This window comes from Drosophila persimilis, unplaced genomic scaffold (assembly GCF_003286085.1).
Source record: "Drosophila persimilis strain 14011-0111.01,24,50 unplaced genomic scaffold, DperRS2 tig00000191-arrow-pilon, whole genome shotgun sequence".
Lineage (NCBI taxonomy): Eukaryota > Metazoa > Arthropoda > Insecta > Diptera > Drosophilidae > Drosophila > Drosophila persimilis.
The window spans coordinates 5908952-5928624 of record NW_020825298.1 but is presented as its reverse complement, the minus strand read 5'-3'; the positions used below and the strand labels follow the sequence as shown (position 1 = coordinate 5928624).

The 19673-nt window shown below is 42.2% G+C and overlaps 3 protein-coding genes across 3 annotated transcripts in view; 2 read left to right on the top strand and 1 right to left on the bottom strand.

Moving 5' to 3' along the window:
- LOC6588982 (bone morphogenetic protein receptor type-1B) overlaps positions 1-18580 on the bottom strand; it is a 66881-nt gene extending 48301 nt beyond the window's left edge. Inside the window, exon 1 of the mRNA XM_026988582.1 lies at positions 18554-18580. Coding sequence (XP_026844383.1) covers positions 18554-18572 — 19 coding nt within the window. The 5' untranslated portion in view covers positions 18573-18580. The remainder of the gene's footprint in view (positions 1-18553) is intronic.
- Positions 13055-15111, top strand: LOC6588988 (probable cytochrome P450 4ac1). Its single transcript, XM_002015134.2, has 5 exons — positions 13055-13287; positions 13353-13556; positions 13619-13700; positions 13758-13858; positions 13962-15111. Exons 1-5 carry the CDS (start codon positions 13086-13088, stop codon positions 14894-14896), a joined length of 1524 nt encoding a protein of 507 aa, XP_002015170.1. The 5' UTR covers positions 13055-13085; the 3' UTR covers positions 14897-15111.
- LOC6588989 (probable cytochrome P450 4ac1) lies at positions 15587-17836 on the top strand. The gene is made up of 5 exons (XM_002015135.2): positions 15587-15836; positions 15899-16102; positions 16168-16249; positions 16305-16408; positions 16830-17836. Exons 1-5 carry the CDS (start codon positions 15635-15637, stop codon positions 17768-17770), a joined length of 1533 nt encoding a protein of 510 aa, XP_002015171.1. The 5' UTR covers positions 15587-15634; the 3' UTR covers positions 17771-17836.
- Positions 18581-19673: the final 1093 nt, after the last annotated feature.

Sequence of the window (19673 nt, the reverse complement as noted above, 5' to 3'; positions counted from 1 at the left end):
ATTCCCATAAAACTCCCCTTCCTTTTATGGCCAACGATTCGTCTTCCTGCACGGCCTTTTAACGCCTTTTTTACGACTCCCAAAGACGAACGAATGAGGATGGAAAAAATTAATAGTTCTTGTCATTTGAAGCGACCAAAAATATAATTAAAAAACGTCTCAAGTGCCAGAGCTCTCGATAAATCAGTTGGAGGCGACACAAACACCAGAATCGGCGAAACGGACGGATAAAAAGAGAACCAAAAACAGGCCAAGAATAAATGTTGGCCCAAAGCCAGGGCCCTACACCTACCTTCCACCTTCCTCATGTGATCCCCAATCCCCAGTTCTCCAGTTCTCGTTTGAATGTCGGGAAACGGCAGAAAAATGTTTTCAAATTATAAGAGAAGAGACCTTTGCGTGGTGTAGTTTCTGGGGTTTTGGTGTTTTTTTTTTTTTTTTTTTTTTTTTTTTTATTTGGTCCAGGGCTCGTCTCTGATGATACTCGTATTCTGGTTCTCTGGGTCGGTGTTCCCTCTGCTTTTTTTATGTTGTCGTTTGATTCGTTACGATTATTTACAGAGAACTCGACAATGTCGTTTTAATTAAGAACCAGTTTATTTTTAGGTTTTTTTTCGGTGCGGTTCTGTTGGGTTCTGTTGTTTTTTTTTTCGCTTTCGGCCCATCGACATTTACAAATTAAATGGTGATAAGCAAAAGTTCTTCTTCTTTTTTTTTGGTATGTTGGTGGGTGCTGCCCCTCTATCTTTCTACTAAATTTAATTATGCTGCATGCAACAGCCACAATCAAAGGCCATAGCAGCAGCAAATGTGGCAGGGTGCCGTGGTGTGGCTATCGCTAAGACTTTAATCTTTATGGGTTATGAATGCACTCGAGTGGTTAGGCTCAATTTAAACAGCCATCGAGCTCAGAGCTCAGAGCTCTCCCTGCCTATCCTATGCCTCTGCGCTGGGGTTATTTACGATAGGCTGTCAATAATAATAGTCATAATAAACACACAATCGCTGTACCCTTATGGGAAGGTGTTGCACTCATGCGGCGAATGATCGTGCCTACTCGTACGGTCGGTCGGTCGGTCGGTCCCTGGGTTCGTTTTAATATTGACCGATTCCCCGATAATGTCATAAATGTGACAGCGATAAAAATCAACTCAATTTTGGTTGAGTCGCTGGATGTGCGTGTGGGGGGGTGCTATGTATCTGCCTATCTCGCTCTCGGCTCGGATACAAGTCATACAGGTTGCTTGAGATACATGCAACAGAGAGATACAATTCAACTTCAAACTTGTTTACGCTTTACAGCGTTGGCAAATGTTTGATCGAAAGTCCCCGAGCATATATTGACACACTGATTAGGGTTCAACGGAAACATTGCCGCAGGCAGGAAGAAGCTTCGCCAAAGCCCAAAACCCCACAGACCCCTCGAACCCCGAAGACCCAGAAAAAATACAGACGACTGCCACACACTGACGACGGCATTTCAGTCATTTCCATTTTCATTTGCACTGCCATTTCCAATTTCAATTTTAGTCGAGAATCCCCGACATTTTATGCAAAATCAGACACGACTTTGCACTAAAAAAACCTAAACGAGACCCTGAGAGGAGCGGCCCAGGGTGGCCCAAAGCCTGAAGTCTGGTTAGAGCTGCGTTTTAAAGACTGCGATTTGGGAATGCTCTTTTGGGTAGGGACAGCCAAGACAAGAAAAGGTACTTTAGGCGTAATGTGGCGATGCATTACCATTATAATATAAACAAGGCACAGAAACGAATTGTTGATGATAATGTTTAATGTAGGAATACAGTCCTACTTATGAATACAATCCATTTTCTGTTGATCTAAAGAACTATTCTTGAAATTTTCAATTTAACCAGTAAGGAAGCAGCTACTCTTGATGTTGTACATCCACTAAATTGACAATAATTGACCTTCAAAATATGATATACGAGTTTTACGAGTGTATTTCCTGATTTTTGTATTGATTTTTCGATTTCTTATCGACCAGTTCATTTCAGTTCAATTGGACATCGATAAAGTAGCAAACATCTGTATATTTTAGGTAATTGCGAATGCTATGAGAGTACAAACTTAATGTTACCCAACTATAGGCTAATTGCTGTGCTTTGATACGCTGGCGGCTATGAAATTAAATAGAGCTCGACGGCAGGCAGCTTGTATAGTTGCACAGCAGCCAGCCAGTGTCATAGCAGCCAGAATTTTTGTAGTAGTTTTACAGCAGTCATGTTTTTATAGTGTCATAGCTGACTGTTTTTGTAGTTTAATAGCAGTCAGCTGTTATAGTTCTAAACCAGCCATCTTATATAGTTTCTTAGCAGCCAGATTTAATAGTTTCATAGCTACCATCTTGTATAATCTTAGCGCTCTACCGTTACCACAGGTTAACCAAATATGCAAAATATCCCCACAAAATATCCCAACCATCCATGTATATATGTATATATTTTATTGGTCTGTCAACTATGGAACTAGCCATTGCATTTTGGCCAAATCATTTTAGATTATGTAAAAACAGGTGTAGCAAAAGAGTGAGCGTTGGGGGGAATATCTGTACAGACTGAGAATAAGTATGTAGTATATGCATATACTTTATAGGGTCAAAGATGTATCCTGGTCAATTTGGTGCTTCGAATATGATTTCCTGTTCTCTTGTGCTTCTTTTCCACTGTTCCTGGAGAAGGTAAGCCATGCATATGCAGATATATTGATCATTGTCAGTCATCTACCGCACGGTACAGTGAGGCACGGATTGCATGAATCCTCAGTACATGCCAACAACAACCTCTCTCTCTGCGTGTGAGTGCATCTGTGAGCATCTGGGGGTGTGTGTGTGTATGACTGGTTAAGCGAATGGCGAGTGAGTGAGATTTCTGCGCATAGATTGAGCATTGAGCGAGCGAGCGGCAGGCAAAAGGAGGCAAAAAAAGAGGGAAATAAATTGCTTTTTGCATAAAAGCTGAGCTGCGAGGAGGCCTCTCTGAGGAATCTCAGCATCCGAGAGGCTTCCAGCAAAGCGCGAAATTTCTCGTACGTGTCCAGTCCGCTGCCATCCCACAAAAGTTATGGAAGAGAAGAGGGTCTGTGGAGAATCGAGAAATATTTTGCGGCGTTGTTATCGCCGTCTTTGCATCGCTGGAGCTTGGTGCTGGAGCTGGAGCTGGAGCTGGAGCTGGAGCTTGGGGCTGTAGCTGGGGCTTAGGATGAGGAGAATGCGAAAATGCGACGCACAATTAATCATATCGGAATATATTGCGCCCTTTGGTGGCATAAATCTCGGTGGGCTTAAAGCCCCGACTTAGCCCCCCCCGGAAAGCCTGCGGAGGCTATTAAGATGGCAAAAGGTTTTCGAGTTTGGCGGTAGAGAATTGCACATTTTAGCGCTTCACGCGCATGCGCAACAAATCGCTTGATTAGTTTCCTATAACAACCCAAGCCGATGCCGGTGCCGGAGACGGACCTCGGAGCTGGATGTTGAAGCTGAGACGAAAGATGGGTAGCTTCCCAAGCATGCCCAATTCTGGGCAACAGGAAATAAGCTTAGCGAATGGTTCGGATCAACATTCCCATCTTATTAAAGTCCGTTTCGTAATGAGCATTCCCAGCTGCATTTCTGCAGGCCATTTGCCAATTAAATGAAATTAAAGTCATATCTGGCAATTGGCAATCCCTCCATCTCCGCCTTCGCCCGCGCCTCCGCCTTGGTCTGATGAGGTGTCGCCACTGGGACGCGTCATTAACCCCTTGCTTGCAGCATTCCCATGCCCCTCAAACACCCATTCACAAGTGCAGACTCTTCTAATTAAATTGTGGTTGGAACTTTTTAATTAAATTGCCGCGCAACACACTGACTGGCAGGCTTCCAACATCGCAATCGGCGGAAATAAATAGTTGGGGGCAGGGCATCTAGAATCGGAGGCCGTAATCATATCCAGTGAAGCCTGACCAGACAGCTAATGAAATCAGTATTCGTATTGTGGAAATTTTGATAAGCAATGAACGCTTTTACGCCTTACGTCCTTCTGGCATGGATAGAAGGCTCCACAAATATGAAAGACGACTTTTTAAAAGGATTCAACGGATGGTTTCGGTTTTTTCCTGAGAACTGTTAAGCCCTCGATTCTTTATCGATTTTTTTGTCACTATCGATATTCAAAGTACTGTACTTTTGTGCCGTTGGTTCCTTAGCTTTCCGGGTGACAACTGTACAAATCTACGCTCCATCGAATGGCAGGCCAAAACTATCTTTCATCTCTTTTCGAGTAGGAGATTGCGTTGTAGACTGCGTATACAACCCAATCTAGAATCAGTTTAAAATCTTGTAAAATAACAGCACGAGAAAACTTCGTCTATCCATAAAGAAGGCAACGTCTCCTTTGATAGAGAAAAGCCATAGTCTATGCCACCATCTCTTGCCCCCTTCTGCTACTAATCCGCCTCTCCTTTGACAATTCAAAGCTGATTCAGTGCATCATAAGCGGGGACAATATTGTTGCCTTTTATTGAACCAGCGAGACCATTCCCTGGCCAGGGAGTCGACCCAAAAGGAGACCGCAATTAAGTGCATATAAATTTTGTATTTTTACGATCGTTGGCCTTATAAAAAGCCCACTCTATGGGCACAGTCACCGTCACAGCTGCCAGAGTTTCTCTCTCTCTCTCTCTCTCTCGCCCTCTGTCTTTCGGCCAGGCCTATTCCGCTGGGCTCTTCAATGGCATAAAGTGAGTCGATTTATGCCCACGACTGCGAGACTGTAGAAAATATTAACCAACCAATGTTGGCGGACTGTCGGATATTTCCTAGAGAAGGGATACCCTCGGCTTATGACCCGATATTTGTAGATTACTTGGGTATATGGTATTCGTAAAGGGGTATGTAACAAGCAGGAGGAGGATGAGAGTGAGGTTGATGTGCTGTACAAATTTCCCATAAGCGAAAGGATACACACGTTACCGAATGACACAGAATGTTCGCCATGGCAAATTGTATTGAATTATTGTAAATCAATGGTTTCTAATGCTAATATTATTGTTTAGAAACCAGTTTTCCTGTGGAACCACATTCAATGGAACCGCTATTCTTACGCTGTTGAAAATCTTCACATCCTACAGATTATCCTTCTTTAAGCTGCGGATTAACAAGAAAGATCATCCATCATGCATCCACATGGCCGGCATAAGTTCATTCGATGTTCAAGGGTAAGTAAACGACTCGACACCCCAATGCAAGCACTTCTTTTTCTGTTTTTCTATTGCTAATTAGCCGTGACATTGCCCTAACTGGTGTCTAGCTGCGGGCCACTGCCAATTTCAGAGGCATCGTTAACGCTAACCTGCGGTGAGTGGCCAGCCAGCCAGCCAGCCAGCCGGCCGTAGGGGACCAGATCCAGATCCGCATGCAGATCCAGAAACCCCTTCTGAAGCTTATCTTAATTTTTGCATTTAATAACCGCATTGCCAGCAAAAACTGCCACTGGTCAGTGCCGGTCGGATCTGGGGACCTTTGGACAACGCTTCGACGATCGCAACGGGCGGCCATTAAGCTTAATATGGCCAAGTAAATTCTTGGCCCAACTATGCAGAGGTGTGAAGAAAAGTGTCGACTTGTTAAGCCGCTCGCTGGCTCGCTCGCTCGCCGGCCAGCAGACATATAGCCGACATAGGGGGGTAGCGAGGGGATCGCCAGAGGATGAGCCAGAGAGACATTTCTCGGAACCGACGCGCGCGATTCGTGGAAGCAATAAATATAAACGGTAGGTGGAGGCGAGCAGGTCGGCATTGTCCTTCATGTGTGTGTGGTGCTCTGTGGCTTTGCGAATGGGAATGGGGCAGCATACGTAATAAATTTTATTTATTTTTTTTTGTTGCTGCACAAGGATATGTCGGCCAAAGGGCCCCATGCAGTACACCATGCCACACCGGGCTTCGTGCGACCCCCACACCCCACACCCCGACGCCTTGTCGCACTCAATTAGTGAACGCGAGTCGCGCGCGTTTTTGGCGCGGCAAAAACCGTTTGATCCCCCAAGAGACGCGCTCTCTCTCTCTCTCCCTCTCTGAAACTTTACGAGTCTCGTGCGATTTTCTTGTTAAAGCAAAACTAACTAGACTGGTCCCCCACCCAAAGGGGGTCGCTTTTTGGTGCGCTGTCAACACTCGTTATTGTCTCTGCAGCAGCTCCAAAAATCTGACAAACAAAAGGTGGAAATAATCATAAGTTGCCTATAAAGTGCCTGCTTAAACTTTGATGAGCTTAGACCCATAAACATTATAATGGTAGCTGCTCTATAAAAAGCAGCTCGCAAATAAAATAAAAAGCAAAATTAAACCAAAAAATCCCGTGAAAGGAAATTCAATTTGTCTCGAATCGACCGAAGTCTGTGTACACTTTTTTATGGGTCTCTACGGCCATTCGAAGCGGTTGTTAAAAGCGAAATTTGCTTTTTAATTGATCCCCGGCAGCAGCAGCATTTTTTAATCATATTTAAATTGAAAGTAATAATGCGTACGCAAAGTGGTAGGACACTTAAAGTGATAATACCTAAATCGGTTAGGAATTAGTATTAGCAGAGGAAAATCGATTTGGTTTCTAAGTGTTTCCGAAGGAAGTGAAAACTCTTTATAGACATTTAATTGGACAGCAGTATTATTTTATGTACCACCAGCTATGAAAAACTCTCTCCCCAACCCACAAAAACGCCTTATCGTAGTCTGTAAGGATCAATTCCCCCGCTTACGTTTCCTGTGCTATGTATCCGTTGGGGAATTGGACATTGGACCCAGTACAGCTCCGCCAGATGAGGATCGCTTTCCTTGTCCATCTTCACGGGCTTTGTGGCATGAATGGGAGCACTTTAAATATAGGCTCCTCGTCTAGGAGTACTTCCTAGACCAACGTTTAAAATACATGAATCTTTCAGCAGGATATCAGAGATAAACCTATAATTGTCATGTTTTTTTGCAATATTTTGCAATATTTTTTTGCATGAGATCAAACGATGTTTTCCTTTCTTTTGCGCTTTGGAATTTTTGTTTTTAATTGGTTTGTTTAAATTTGTTCCGTTTTTTCCTTTACATTTATCAGTAATCGAAATCGCAACTATCGATAGTTTTTTCCATGAGTTTTTTAGCTTTTCAGGTGCCGATGAAGCTTATACGCGTAGTCCGAGGGAATCCATATACCAACACCAAATCTTGAGCATTCCCGACCCAGTTCGCTTGAAGAGTATTAATTGCTGATACGCATTCGGACGTGTATGAAATTCTTTGTTATTCATATTTAAATCGCTTTAAAATCGCATTAAAGTCGAACGACCAATTGAAGTGCTTCCATTTCAGATCGCCTAGATCGCCATAGATGATGTCTGAGCATAAACTCGGTTGTTTATGGGTTTGAGCCGCCGCTTTCTTGGCCAAGTAGTGGTCTGGCCTTCGGTATCGGTATCGGTATCGGCCTCTGCGTCCGCCTCTGCTATCTGCGTGACCAGGTCTCTCCTCAGTCGATGCTGCCTCTAATCCAATGGCAATTAATTACATCGTTACACGCGCAGCCGCCAAACAACTTAATACAACATAAATAATTGTCAAAATGTGCGGCCACAGACGCGCGAATTAGTCTTCATTATGTCAATAAATCTTGGCCAATTGCCGCAACCAGAGATCTCGTGTGCATGCCACCATGCCACCACTCCAAAAAAAGAAACAGAAAGAAAAACTTCTTTTACTTGGGCCTTCGGCAATTTTCTTATCAATATAAACGTTTTTCTTTTTTCTTTCTCTGCCAAAGGAAATGCCAATTGCCATATTGATGGATGGCTTAAGAGAGAGACATATAGAGAGGATACCAACGTTGGGTCTTTGGACAGGGGAGGCCACCATTTATGGCAGTCTCCAAAGATGATTATGGTCATGACAACTTAATGATGAACGCTACTCTTCATGGGAACCTGATCCCCCGAACCCGAACCCGAACCCTAGTCTCTCTGGAAGCCCCTCAAGTCGCTGACCGAAACCGAAAAAAAACCTGGCAAATTTGCATAAAAATCAGCGCTGCCCGCCCTCCGTCCCGCCGATCGCGTTCTCTCCCATGTGACATTAACAAGCCACAAAAGGAAGCAGCCAGCCACTGTGATACGACAAAATTTTAATTAAAAGTTTAGTGGAGCGAGAGACACACGCCAACGACAGCAGCCACCAGCAACAGCAACAAGCATTGGGGCCCAAGCAACAAAACCAACAACAACAACAACAACTGTGGCACCACCAGATCTTCTGGGGCGCAATGCAACCGCAAAAGGTTGCTGAGGTAGAATGCCGTGCCAGGCCGGCCGGCCGGCCGGGGCCGTGCAACAAGTGTCAGGCAGGCAACATGGCTAACAAGCGTCAACGTCGCCGCTGTTCTTGTTGCTGTCTTGACACCCTATAGGAGTGGGGTACAAAGGATACATTTGAATGGAGGTATGTTTCACTGGAGGAAAGCTTCCTGCTTCTTCAACGACAACCTGCCTTTTAGGGACTATAATATCTGAATGAATATGGTATTTAACTTCTCCTCCAAGACCAATAAGAGCAGAGGATCACGATCGATTGGATCCATATTAGTATAGCCAGATAGGCGAATAGGTGCGATAGATAGGTGACTTGTTTTTATCAGAGGTCATATACTTTTCCTTTCTGTGATTATGGTACGGATCTTTAGCTACTCATGGCGTTCGAGGCTTATACTTGGTCAAAACCATTATTTTCCACTAAATGCATTCCAACTAAACCCAAATTTAAGGTATCGCCTAGTCGCAATATCGAATGCTGTAAGCATCCTTACTTGTTTTGCTGTTGTTTTTGTCGCCGCCGCCATCGCCTGTCAACAAACACACGCAAAAAATAAATACAAAAAAAATTACTGCAACCAAAATAAAAACAAAAACAAAAAATTACGAGAAAAAAAGAGGTACAACAACATGGACGAGGTGTTAAGGTAAATATGCAAGCGCTTTACAACAAATTTTACATGCCGATGCAATAATTGAAAAATCATGTTGCCACACAAAACAAAATGTTGCAGCGCGCCCAAGCAACATGTTGCTACACGATTATGTGCTTAGGCACCACAGACCCTCCCCCCAAAACACCCGCCAGGCACTAGCAGGAGGGAAGGTCAAACACGGAAAAACATGAAAGATGGAAAGAGATCTCTGGCTGCACTTTACAAAAAAAAAATGGTAAAAAATGTTTGGAATCTGACAGGATTCTGGAGAGAGGAGGAGAATGAGAGGCTCCGGCAAATGCCGGAAAGGCCACTCCATTGGGAATTTTTCAAGTAAAAGAGCGATGAACTCTTTGGTAATTACATTGGTAAAAAGGTTAAACGGTTACAAATCAAGAAGAAACGAAGAATACAAAGGAGTCACCCACTCCTATATAGTACTCCTATTAAAGATGGAAGTAGGATAATAAAAAGAAGATAGGATAGGATAGTATGACCTGGTTATGGAATGATCGCCGTAGACTATTCATAAATAATCGCGTACATATTCCGTTTTAGGAAACATCTTTCCATTATCCATCCTATAACTCAGTGCGGTTCTCGAGATCTCGATCGATCTAAATCTCAATGTATTGGACGTCATACAGATATGGGACTTCATATTTTAAAGAAGACATTTCAAAACTTCATTTATAAGCCCAAGATTTGGTAATACATATTATTACATGATCATTTTGTCTTCTATAATAATATTCTACATCTCCTTAGAGGAAATGATCTCCAGCCAAAGAAAGGAAAAACTCAAACCTATTCCGATAAGTTGTGATATGGTAATCCCTTACCAAAAGCTGCTCTAAGGAAGTACTGAATACCTACAAGTTAAAGAGAAATTATGCCTCTCTCAGATTATTTCTTTGATAAAAGAAACTTTCTTGACTTTCTGTCAGAATTCATAAAATATTAATGCTGTTTTGATCCCTCATTTGTACCATATTTTAAAACAATATTTCTTCACTAATTCTTTCAGAATTCCTCGAATAATTGGCTACATTTTTCTTGTTAGTCCTCTCAGAATTGAGTAATCCTTATTCTCAGCGGGCCTTTGGGGTCCGACACCGTCTTTGTTTGTTTTGCGATTTCCCCAAGCGGATTGCCCAGATGTGCATCAACAATAATGCTCTGTTTTGCCTCAGCTTCAGATACAGATACAGATACTGATACAGTTTCAGATGGAAGGGAGAGCTTTGGGCCCTACAAGAATGGCAAACCGCAGATCGACACGTACATAAATAAATAAAAATCTGTATGTTTGTATATTCACACCGCAGCGGAAGCTGCTACTGCAACAGTGGCAGCAGCAACATCAACAATCGTGCAACAAACAGTTGAAACAACAAACATTGGAAGCCGCCACCGCTGTCTGTTGTGGCTGCAATGCCGCTGCAATTGCCACTGATCGCGTCGATTCAATTAGTAATTCTAAAAAGCGGCAAGCGACGTCTTTTGCATCTTAATGAGTATTGTTTGCTGTTGATGTTGCTCCTGCCACTGACACAGCCCCTGCAACTGCTGCTACAGCTACTGGAGTACTGCTGTTCCTGCCGCATAGCACATTTGTGTTTGTTGTTGCAATAACATTTGTTCATAACAACAAGAAACAGAGACAGGCCTCGCTTTCCAGGGCAAGTTTTTCCAATTGCCGGCACTGCACTTTTCATGCCCAAATGCAGTTGTTGCTGCTGCTGCTGTTTCTGCTGCTGCGTCTGTTGCACGTTGACTACTATTTTTGTCATTGCCGTCGCCAATGTCCCCACAAACACAGCCACGCACTCGTCGGGCAACATGTTTGCGCGTTCGTCTCCAGCTCCGGGCCTTTTCCACAGAAAATGTAATTACAGTGATTTAATTTTGATACCCCTTTTTTCCAGAGAGTACAAGAGTATATTTTTAGTAGAGTTGTCGAGTTTCGACGATCTAGCGATGATGTTTGTACGATTTGAACCTTGCAAACCGAATCAATGTTTTCCGCATCATCAAAGAGGGGTTTAAGTAGATATCTTATATGAAACCCAGATGGAACCATCTATCGGTCTTAATATTGTCTGCCTTTCATCATTAGGAGACCTTCACTTGTAACTGTTAGACGTTCAAATATTATACGAATCCTTTAGATCAATGCGAATGCTCCGAAGATCGAGATTGCTTAAGACCGTTGTCCCCCTGTACTCTATCTCAGGTTAATCGTAAAAGACAGCCAGTAAAAGCCAGAATTTTATAGATATTCCTCTCCTAATCCTATTAGCTACAGATCTACCAAAAACTATCACCGATGGATACCTATTTATTATAATAGCAGGATCAACTCCTTCGAAAACCTTTTCTTTCGCTAGGTTCTAGACAAAGGCTTCCAAGTAGGAGGTATCCTAACAGTTGTTAGGTTCCTCTGTAGCCTTCATACTCGTTTTCCTTTTTTGTTCTCCAACATTTACTTCTATTGCAACTGCTTCTGAGACTGCTCTGCTGGCCATTTCTGTACGTGCATTACAAACTTGGCTCAAATTAATTCTTCAAGCCCAAATGCGCTCTCTTACCCGGTCCAAAGCTAATCAAACTTTAATCAATGCGGCATTTTGATGCGACATTGCTGCTGGCTGCTTTTTATCCTCTTTCCTTTGGTTTTCTCTTCTTTTTCCTTTTTTTTTGTAGCCAGTTCCATAGTTGGAACGATGGGAAAATATGCGGCATTGACTGAGAGGAAATCTCTGCCAGGCACAGCCAAGAAATTGTTATTAATCTGGAATGGTCATATACTCGAACTCGTATAAAGGAAATTATATGATCGAACCGCTTAGTGGAATACTTTAAATGCTTTCCAAGTCGTTTCGATATTTGTTAAAAGCTGCAATCAATTAGATATTGTTGGTTTTGATATGATAATTGGATACAGCAATGGGTAGTATTTTTTATAGGTACCGTACACACTTTCAGCTGGATTATTTAGATCAGCAATCTTCAGAGTATAGTACATTTTTTAGTCAAACTTTTAATTGTTTGAAAACATAATGAGAAACAATTATTTGAGTGTCCCAATTTTTATTGAATTTTGAACTTTGACGTAACGAAAGTTTTTAATAGCGTGCCATACGAAATACGGGTACATACATATTGTAATTAAATACCTGTACCTACTCATTATTGCATTTGATATATGATCATTTATGGATCACACGTCATGCCTGACTAATACCCGTCTTCCTAAATCCCACATTCTGGTAGAGCACATTTGTTAAGCGACATTGATTGGCCTATCCCAACTAGCATTGGTCTGATATTTATTCTTCGACAACGTCCCATGGACGCACAAGCGAAATGTGCAAAAGAGAATGCCCGAAAATCCAGAAACAAAATACATGCGTGTGAGTGATCGTGCGTGGGACGATGCTCATCGATTCAATCTCCGCTTAAAACATTATTTTGTATAGGAAACTTTTACAGTGCTACCCTATACCAATTGATCTAATTGTACTCCTTCCAGAGCCTAAATTTGACTGAAGAAGTCGGGAAGTTTCAGGTGACTGAGGTTCAATGTCCTATATATATATTATGCTGAATGAAGAGTATTTGCTAAGCAGCTACCTTCCTAAAAAAGACTAAATACATATGTATTTATTTACTACATTTTACTGAACTTTGCCGCGTTTTTAATCGCGTATAATTTCAGATTAGTATATAAAAAGATTAAACGCTACAGATAATAACTGCAATGATCGACTGCTTTACACCTCGTAAATAGTCTTGAAAAGTTTCGAAATAATACCAAACAGACTTTGGTGTAGGAAGGAATGAACCTTCAGAACATCCAATAGACTTTTATAAAATGCAAATCCTATAGTAATCATAATATACATGAGCATTAAATTACCCATACAACAGGCTGATAATATAAGCAATATACTAGGTATACAAAAAATTGTTGATTGCGACTATCAGCATGCGACTGGATCTGAAAGCTACAATATTCTAGGGCCCAGTGGGCTGTGAAAAGCGCCGTGAATCGGATCGGCGGGGAATATACTATAGCGGAAACATGTTGATCGCTTTGCTGGGTACTCCTCTCTTGCTGTTGGGGGTGTGGCTGCTCCTCAAACGGCTCAATCGGACGTACTTTATCCTCTCGCTGACCAGGCGAGTGCGCACCGAGGATGGCAGTCCGCTGGAGAGCAAGGTGGCCGTAATGCCGGGCACAACGCGTTTCGGCAACAATCTGGACGTTCTCAACTGTACACCCTGTAATTAGATATAGTTTCTATGATATCCGCTGTATAAGGCGATACCTAATGGACCCTCCTTGCAGCCAGTTTGTTCAATTTTTTGCGAGACTCCGCGGCCAAAGCTCAGGGCAGGAACTTTTTGTGGTACTTTCTGTTTGCCCCGATGTACAATGTTATTAGAGCCGAGGAGGCCGAGGAGATATTCCAGAGCACCAAACTGATAACAAAGAATGTGATCTACGAACTGTTAAGACCCTTCCTGGGAGAGGGTCTTCTAATAAGCACAGGTTTGTGGTGGAATAGTATCGGAAAAGTTCCTATTTTTACCCATTTTTGATATCTTCAACAGATCAGAAATGGCACTCCAGACGCAAGGCATTGACTCCCGCCTTTCATTTCAATGTTCTGCAATCATTTCTGGCCATCTTCAAGTGAGTTCTTAATCAGTCGAGACTTCTATATGGTGTCTAATCTTCGATGTATTACAGAGAGGAATGTAACAAGTTGATCAAAGTGCTAGACAAAAAAGTTGACGGGGAACTGGATCTTAACCAGGTCATTCCGCAGTTTACTTTAAATAATATTTGCGGTAGGTCGTTGTCTAATTGCAGCTATTTATTGTTGCAAAGTTCAAACGAACCAAAGCGAACCTTTGTTCTTTAAATACAATATAATTATTTTTCTCGTTTTAGAAACCGCTCTGGGCGTCAAGCTGGATGACATGTCGGAGGGCAATCAATACCGAAGAGCCATCCATGCCATTGAAGAAGTCCTGATTCAACGCGTCTGCAATCCGCTCATGTTCTACAACTGGTACTTTTTCTTGATCGGCGACTACCGGAAGCAGGTACAGAACCTGCGAATAGTCCACGACTTCTCCAGTCGCATCATCGAGCGCAAGCGACAGCAGTTCAAGCGGAAGCAGCTCGGAGTCGTGGATGATTTTGGGAAGAAGCAGCGGTACGCCATGCTGGACACCCTCCTGGCGGCTGAGGCGGATGGCCAGATCGATCATCAGGGCATCTGTGATGAGGTGAACACCTTCATGTTCGAGGGCTACGACACCACCTCCACGTGCCTCATCTTCACTCTCCTGATGCTGTCTCTCCACAAAGATGTTCAAGAGAGGTGTCTGGAGGAGGTTTCAGCACTCCCCGAGGACACGGACTCCATCAGTGTGTTTCAGTTCAATGAACTGGTATTCCTCGAGTGCGTGATCAAGGAATCCCTGCGCATGTTTCCTTCGGTTCCCTTCATTGGTCGTACATGTGTGGAGGAGTGTGTTGTGAATGGCCTCATCTTGCCGAAGGACACGCAAATCAGTATCCACATCTATGACATCATGAGGGATCCGCGTCACTTTCCGAACCCGAATGCGTTCCAACCAGAACGATTCCTACCCGAAAACACAGTCGATCGTCATCCCTTTGCCTTTGTGCCCTTCAGTGCCGGACAGAGGAACTGCATTGGACAGAAGTTTGCCATTCTGGAGATCAAAGTACTCCTGGCTGCTGTTTTGAGGAACTTTAGGATTCTGCCAGTCACTCGATTGGAGGATCTAACCTTTGAGAATGGCATTGTGATGAGGACACAGCAGAATGTAAAGGTTAAGTTGGTGCGAAGGTAGAGGAGAATTGCGAAAACTTCATTGCCAAAGATAGTACCAAAAACTAATTATAAATGAATTATAATTAGAGTACATTTTTTCTTATTCAAACTTCATTCAAAACCTTTTAAACAGAAGTGTTACAGTGCTAACATCTACTATTTATATTCCCTTTTAATGTCTAGACTATTTTATACCTCTCAAAAATAAACCAAAGAATGTTGGGAGTACCAGTACTGGTTGTTGGCTCTTCGTTTAACTGATTATCAATTCGGAATTACTGGTGATGTATGTATGTAACAAATGCTTTAAAATATAACTTAATCTAAATTTCGAATGCCCCTAAAACATCAAATTTCTTTAGATAGCAGGGACCACTAAGATCTCAGCATGATTTTTCTTCAAAACGTTCATGAAAAACCCAACATGAATTTCCTACACCAAAAAATATAAATTAAAATTGCTGCTTATGAGGAGTTTTCTACGCGATCCCTACAAAACTATTTGGAAAACGTGGACTGCATGTTTCACGCAACAATTATAAATATTTATAATTGAATGTGCCATAGAAATGATTGAAGCCGATCTACCCTTCTAGATCGTTTAGATCATGGCGTACTTAAACATGTTATATACTAGGTATATGTTCTATTTTTATTTCGCAAACACATTCGTCCATCGACGACAGCCATTTGTAGATTAGAGCTTAATCTGTGAGGGAGCCTCAAGTCTCTCCCATGGTCTGTGAAAGCGAAAATAATGTTTGAACTTCTACTCGGTGTACCGCTGATCGTGCTCCTTTGCTGTGTCCTGCTGCGGCGTCTCAACCGAAAGTACTTCGTCCTGAGCCTATGCAAACGATTGCAAGCCGAGGATGGCAGTCCTCTGGAGAGTAAGATAGCCGTCATGCCGGGCCGGACTCGGTTCGGCAACAACTTTGATCTGCTCAACTTTACGCCGTGTAAGTGGGACGGACAGCATCCAATCGTGAGACATCTCTGACAGCGAAGCTGATATTTTCAGCCACCGTCTTTAATTTTATGCGCGACTCGTGTGCCAATGCCCGGGGACGGAACTATCTGTGGTACTTCTTTGGTTCGCCCATGTACAATGTCATTCGAGCCGAGGAGGCCGAGGAGATATTCCAGAGCACCAAGCTATTGACAAAGAACGTTGTTTATGATCTGCTAAGACCGTTCCTTGGCGAGGGTCTGCTCACCAGCACAGGTGTGTGATGCTTCTTCAGTCTTTGTTCTTTATACCATTCATTAAATCGCCTTTTTTTCTTTCAGATCAAAAATGGCACGCCAGGCGCAAGGCTTTGACTCCAGCCTTTCATTTCAATGTTCTACAGTCCTTTCTGGCCATTTTCAAGTGAGTGATTGATTCTGCGAGAGAGGTGTTCGTTTTTAACGTAGGGCTATTGCAGGGAAGAGTGCCACAAGCTGGTCAAAGTGCTGCATGAGAGTGTGGAAAGCGAGGCGCTGGTACTGAATCAGGTCATTCCGCAGTTTACTTTGAATAATATTTGCGGTAAGTCCAGAAAAGCAAATGGAAAATTCGAGTGGAACAGAAGAAACAGTTCTTATACGTTCGGGTTTTGATAATTCCCCTAAGCGAACGGACACCTTCGATTTGAATGTCACAAGCAGAGACCATTCGCCACGAATGAAACAAATGCTGTATACACGGAAAATTTCATGGGTGTATGTTGTATGCAGCATCCACGAACGTACTGTAGTACAATAACTTTGAACCCCCATAAAATAATATATCACCATGACTGCTCAATTTCAAGATGGAAATTGCTCCCCAGAGTCCAAGTTCAAATCAAGCAAAGTGTAGTTTGTCGGGTGATAAGAGGCAGTATAATAAGCAGATCATTATTTTCTGACTTTATTAGTATCTATAATTTCTTTAAATTATTTATAGTTTTAATATATTCCTATTATAGAGACGGCCCTAGGCGTCAAGCTGGATGATATGGCTGAGGGTTTCCAATACCGCGAATCGATCCACGCCATCGAAGCAGTCATCCTGCAACGCATTTGCAACCCTTTTCTGTACAACAGTTTGTACTTCTATCTTTACGGCGACTATCGGAAGCACATAGATAGTCTTAAGATAGCCCACGACTTCTCGAGCAGCATCATCGAGCGTAGACGGAGAGATTTCAAGCGCAAGGAACTCGGAGGCGTGGATGATTTTGGGAAGAAGCAGCGGTACGCCATGCTGGACACCCTCCTGGCGGCTGAGGCGGATGGCCAGATCGATCATCAGGGCATCTGCGATGAGGTGAACACCTTCATGTTCGAGGGCTACGACACCACCTCCACGTGCCTCATCTTCACTCTCCTGATGCTGGCCCTCCACGAAGATGTTCAGGAGAGGTGTCTGGAGGAGGTGTCAGCACTCCCCGAGGACACGGACTCCATCAGTGTGTTTCAGTTCAATGAACTGGTATTCCTCGAGTGCGTGATCAAGGAATCCCTGCGCATGTTCCCTTCGGTTCCCTTCATTGGTCGTCAATGTACGGAGGAGTGTGTCGTGAATGGACTGGTAATGCCGAGGGATACCCATATCAACATCCACATATACGACATCATGAGGGATCCGCGTCACTTTCCGAACCCAAATGCGTTCCAACCAGAACGATTCCTACCCGAAAACACAGTGGATCGTCATCCCTTTGCCTTTGTGCCCTTCAGTGCCGGACAGAGGAACTGCATTGGACAGAAGTTTGCCATTTTGGAGATCAAAGTACTCCTGGCCGCTGTTTTAAGGAACTTTAAGATTCTGCCAGTCACACGATTCGAGGATCTCACAATCGAGAATGGCATAGTGTTAAGGACACAGCAGAAGGTGAAAGTGAAATTGGTACAACGGGTGGGATGAAATGTTGTTGTGAATATCCCATAGAATCGATCAGGGGAAAGAATTATACTCTTACATACAAAACCACATTTTGAATTCATTAATGCCCATTTTCTTATGATATTTTGCTAAATAGTCCCCACCTATCAAGGAGATAAGGAGATTTTCTCGCCCAGACAAAAGAGACATTAAATATTCGAGCCAAACGAACGATACAAAATAGTTGCACGGTATTTTACATAAAAGATATAGACGCGAACGACATGGCTCTGTGGCGACACCTGACGACACATTTGTTAAACTGCTATTTAAAAATAAAATAATTCGATTGTTTCCTTACGCAGATCAGAAATATATATACGTAGATCTATATATTGTAGAATGGACATATTTGGGAATAGCCATTTCCAAATAAAGTTCTGTTCAAACATTCTAGAAAATGCATGTAAAATATAAGAGTGCATGTAGAATGTAGATGTAGGTTCTTTGGAATACACGATACATGCGGACGGAAAGTAAATAATTATCAGGAAATATATTGATGCTTAAACAATTGAATTATGAATAGATATCAATAAATGTGAAGGACCATATAAATATATAATAATAAATGGCAATAATGGTATAGTTGGAATTTAGTATCAAGGCTTGTTGGAATGCCATTTTCCAATCAGAACTTTACAGGAATGCCTGTTGCTGTCAGGTGGACGAGAAAAAAACGCGGTCCAAAATGGCAGCTATGGTTTTCAAACAAATTTTGATCAAGTGCAATGAAATAATTGCATTTAGCAACATAATGCATACCCTTAAACACATAAAACATATAGTTACAGTCAATCTTAGGATGATTTTCGGTATCCTGGTATCCATTACAACATTAATGGTGAGGCCATGCAAGTGCTGCAACTTTTCTGGCAGCAAATTATTGCAATTTCTTTGTGGTTGGCCAGTCTATGCCTCAGAGTGCCTTCACAAATCATTAATTTAATTAACTTAATGCCATTTTACGGATCGAATAACAAAACAAACCGCATACACACACAATAGCACGCACACACACATGGCCAAACAAACAAGCCATGAAAAACATGTCGTCCCTGGGCTTTCCCGCCTCATGGTGTTCTTTAATATTACTACTTTCACTTATATGGTCTTCAACTTGGGACTCACCACTTATTAGATGCACAAAAACCACAAATACACAAGAAACAAACGAAAAACAGCACATTATTTACTATTGTTATATGTGACCAATGTGACCGACTTGTCAATAAAATATACCGTCCAACCCTCAGAAATATACTAAAATATATCGTCTCATTTTCAAAATATACCGTAAATATACTGACGAATTCATACTCTATAATACATATTCCTCGTTTTTGATATTCCGTCGAATATTACTAGCTGGATAGATCTCTCAGCCCTGCCCACATAATTTTATTCAATTAATGAACCTATTTTCTAATTGACTGGTTTATTTTAAATACTTGCTTTTATTGATGTTACTATTTTTCTGTTGTTTATCAGATAGAACCGCGACTTTTGATTCTACCTATCGATGATGCATGTGCGTAACGAATTCGGCGGTAACCTGCGTTTGTTTTTTAAAATATCTTAGCATCAAGCTTTTTGCTTTAAAATTGAAATTAAATTATGTGACAAACACCCCGTAAATTTAACTAAATTTTAAGGTTTTTATTTTTCAGCGAAGGCAGCGTACAATCCATCTGCTTAAATTTGTACAGCTAAACCGCATTCGAAACATTTGACGAATTAACGCTAGTATACATGGATATTGGAAGGCCACTCGGATCCTGTGTAGATTAGCAGCAAGAATACTCCATTATTTTCGAATTTAAATTTAAATTTGTAAATCATAAATGTACCATCAAGGGAACTGGAAGCTTATTATTTTATAAAA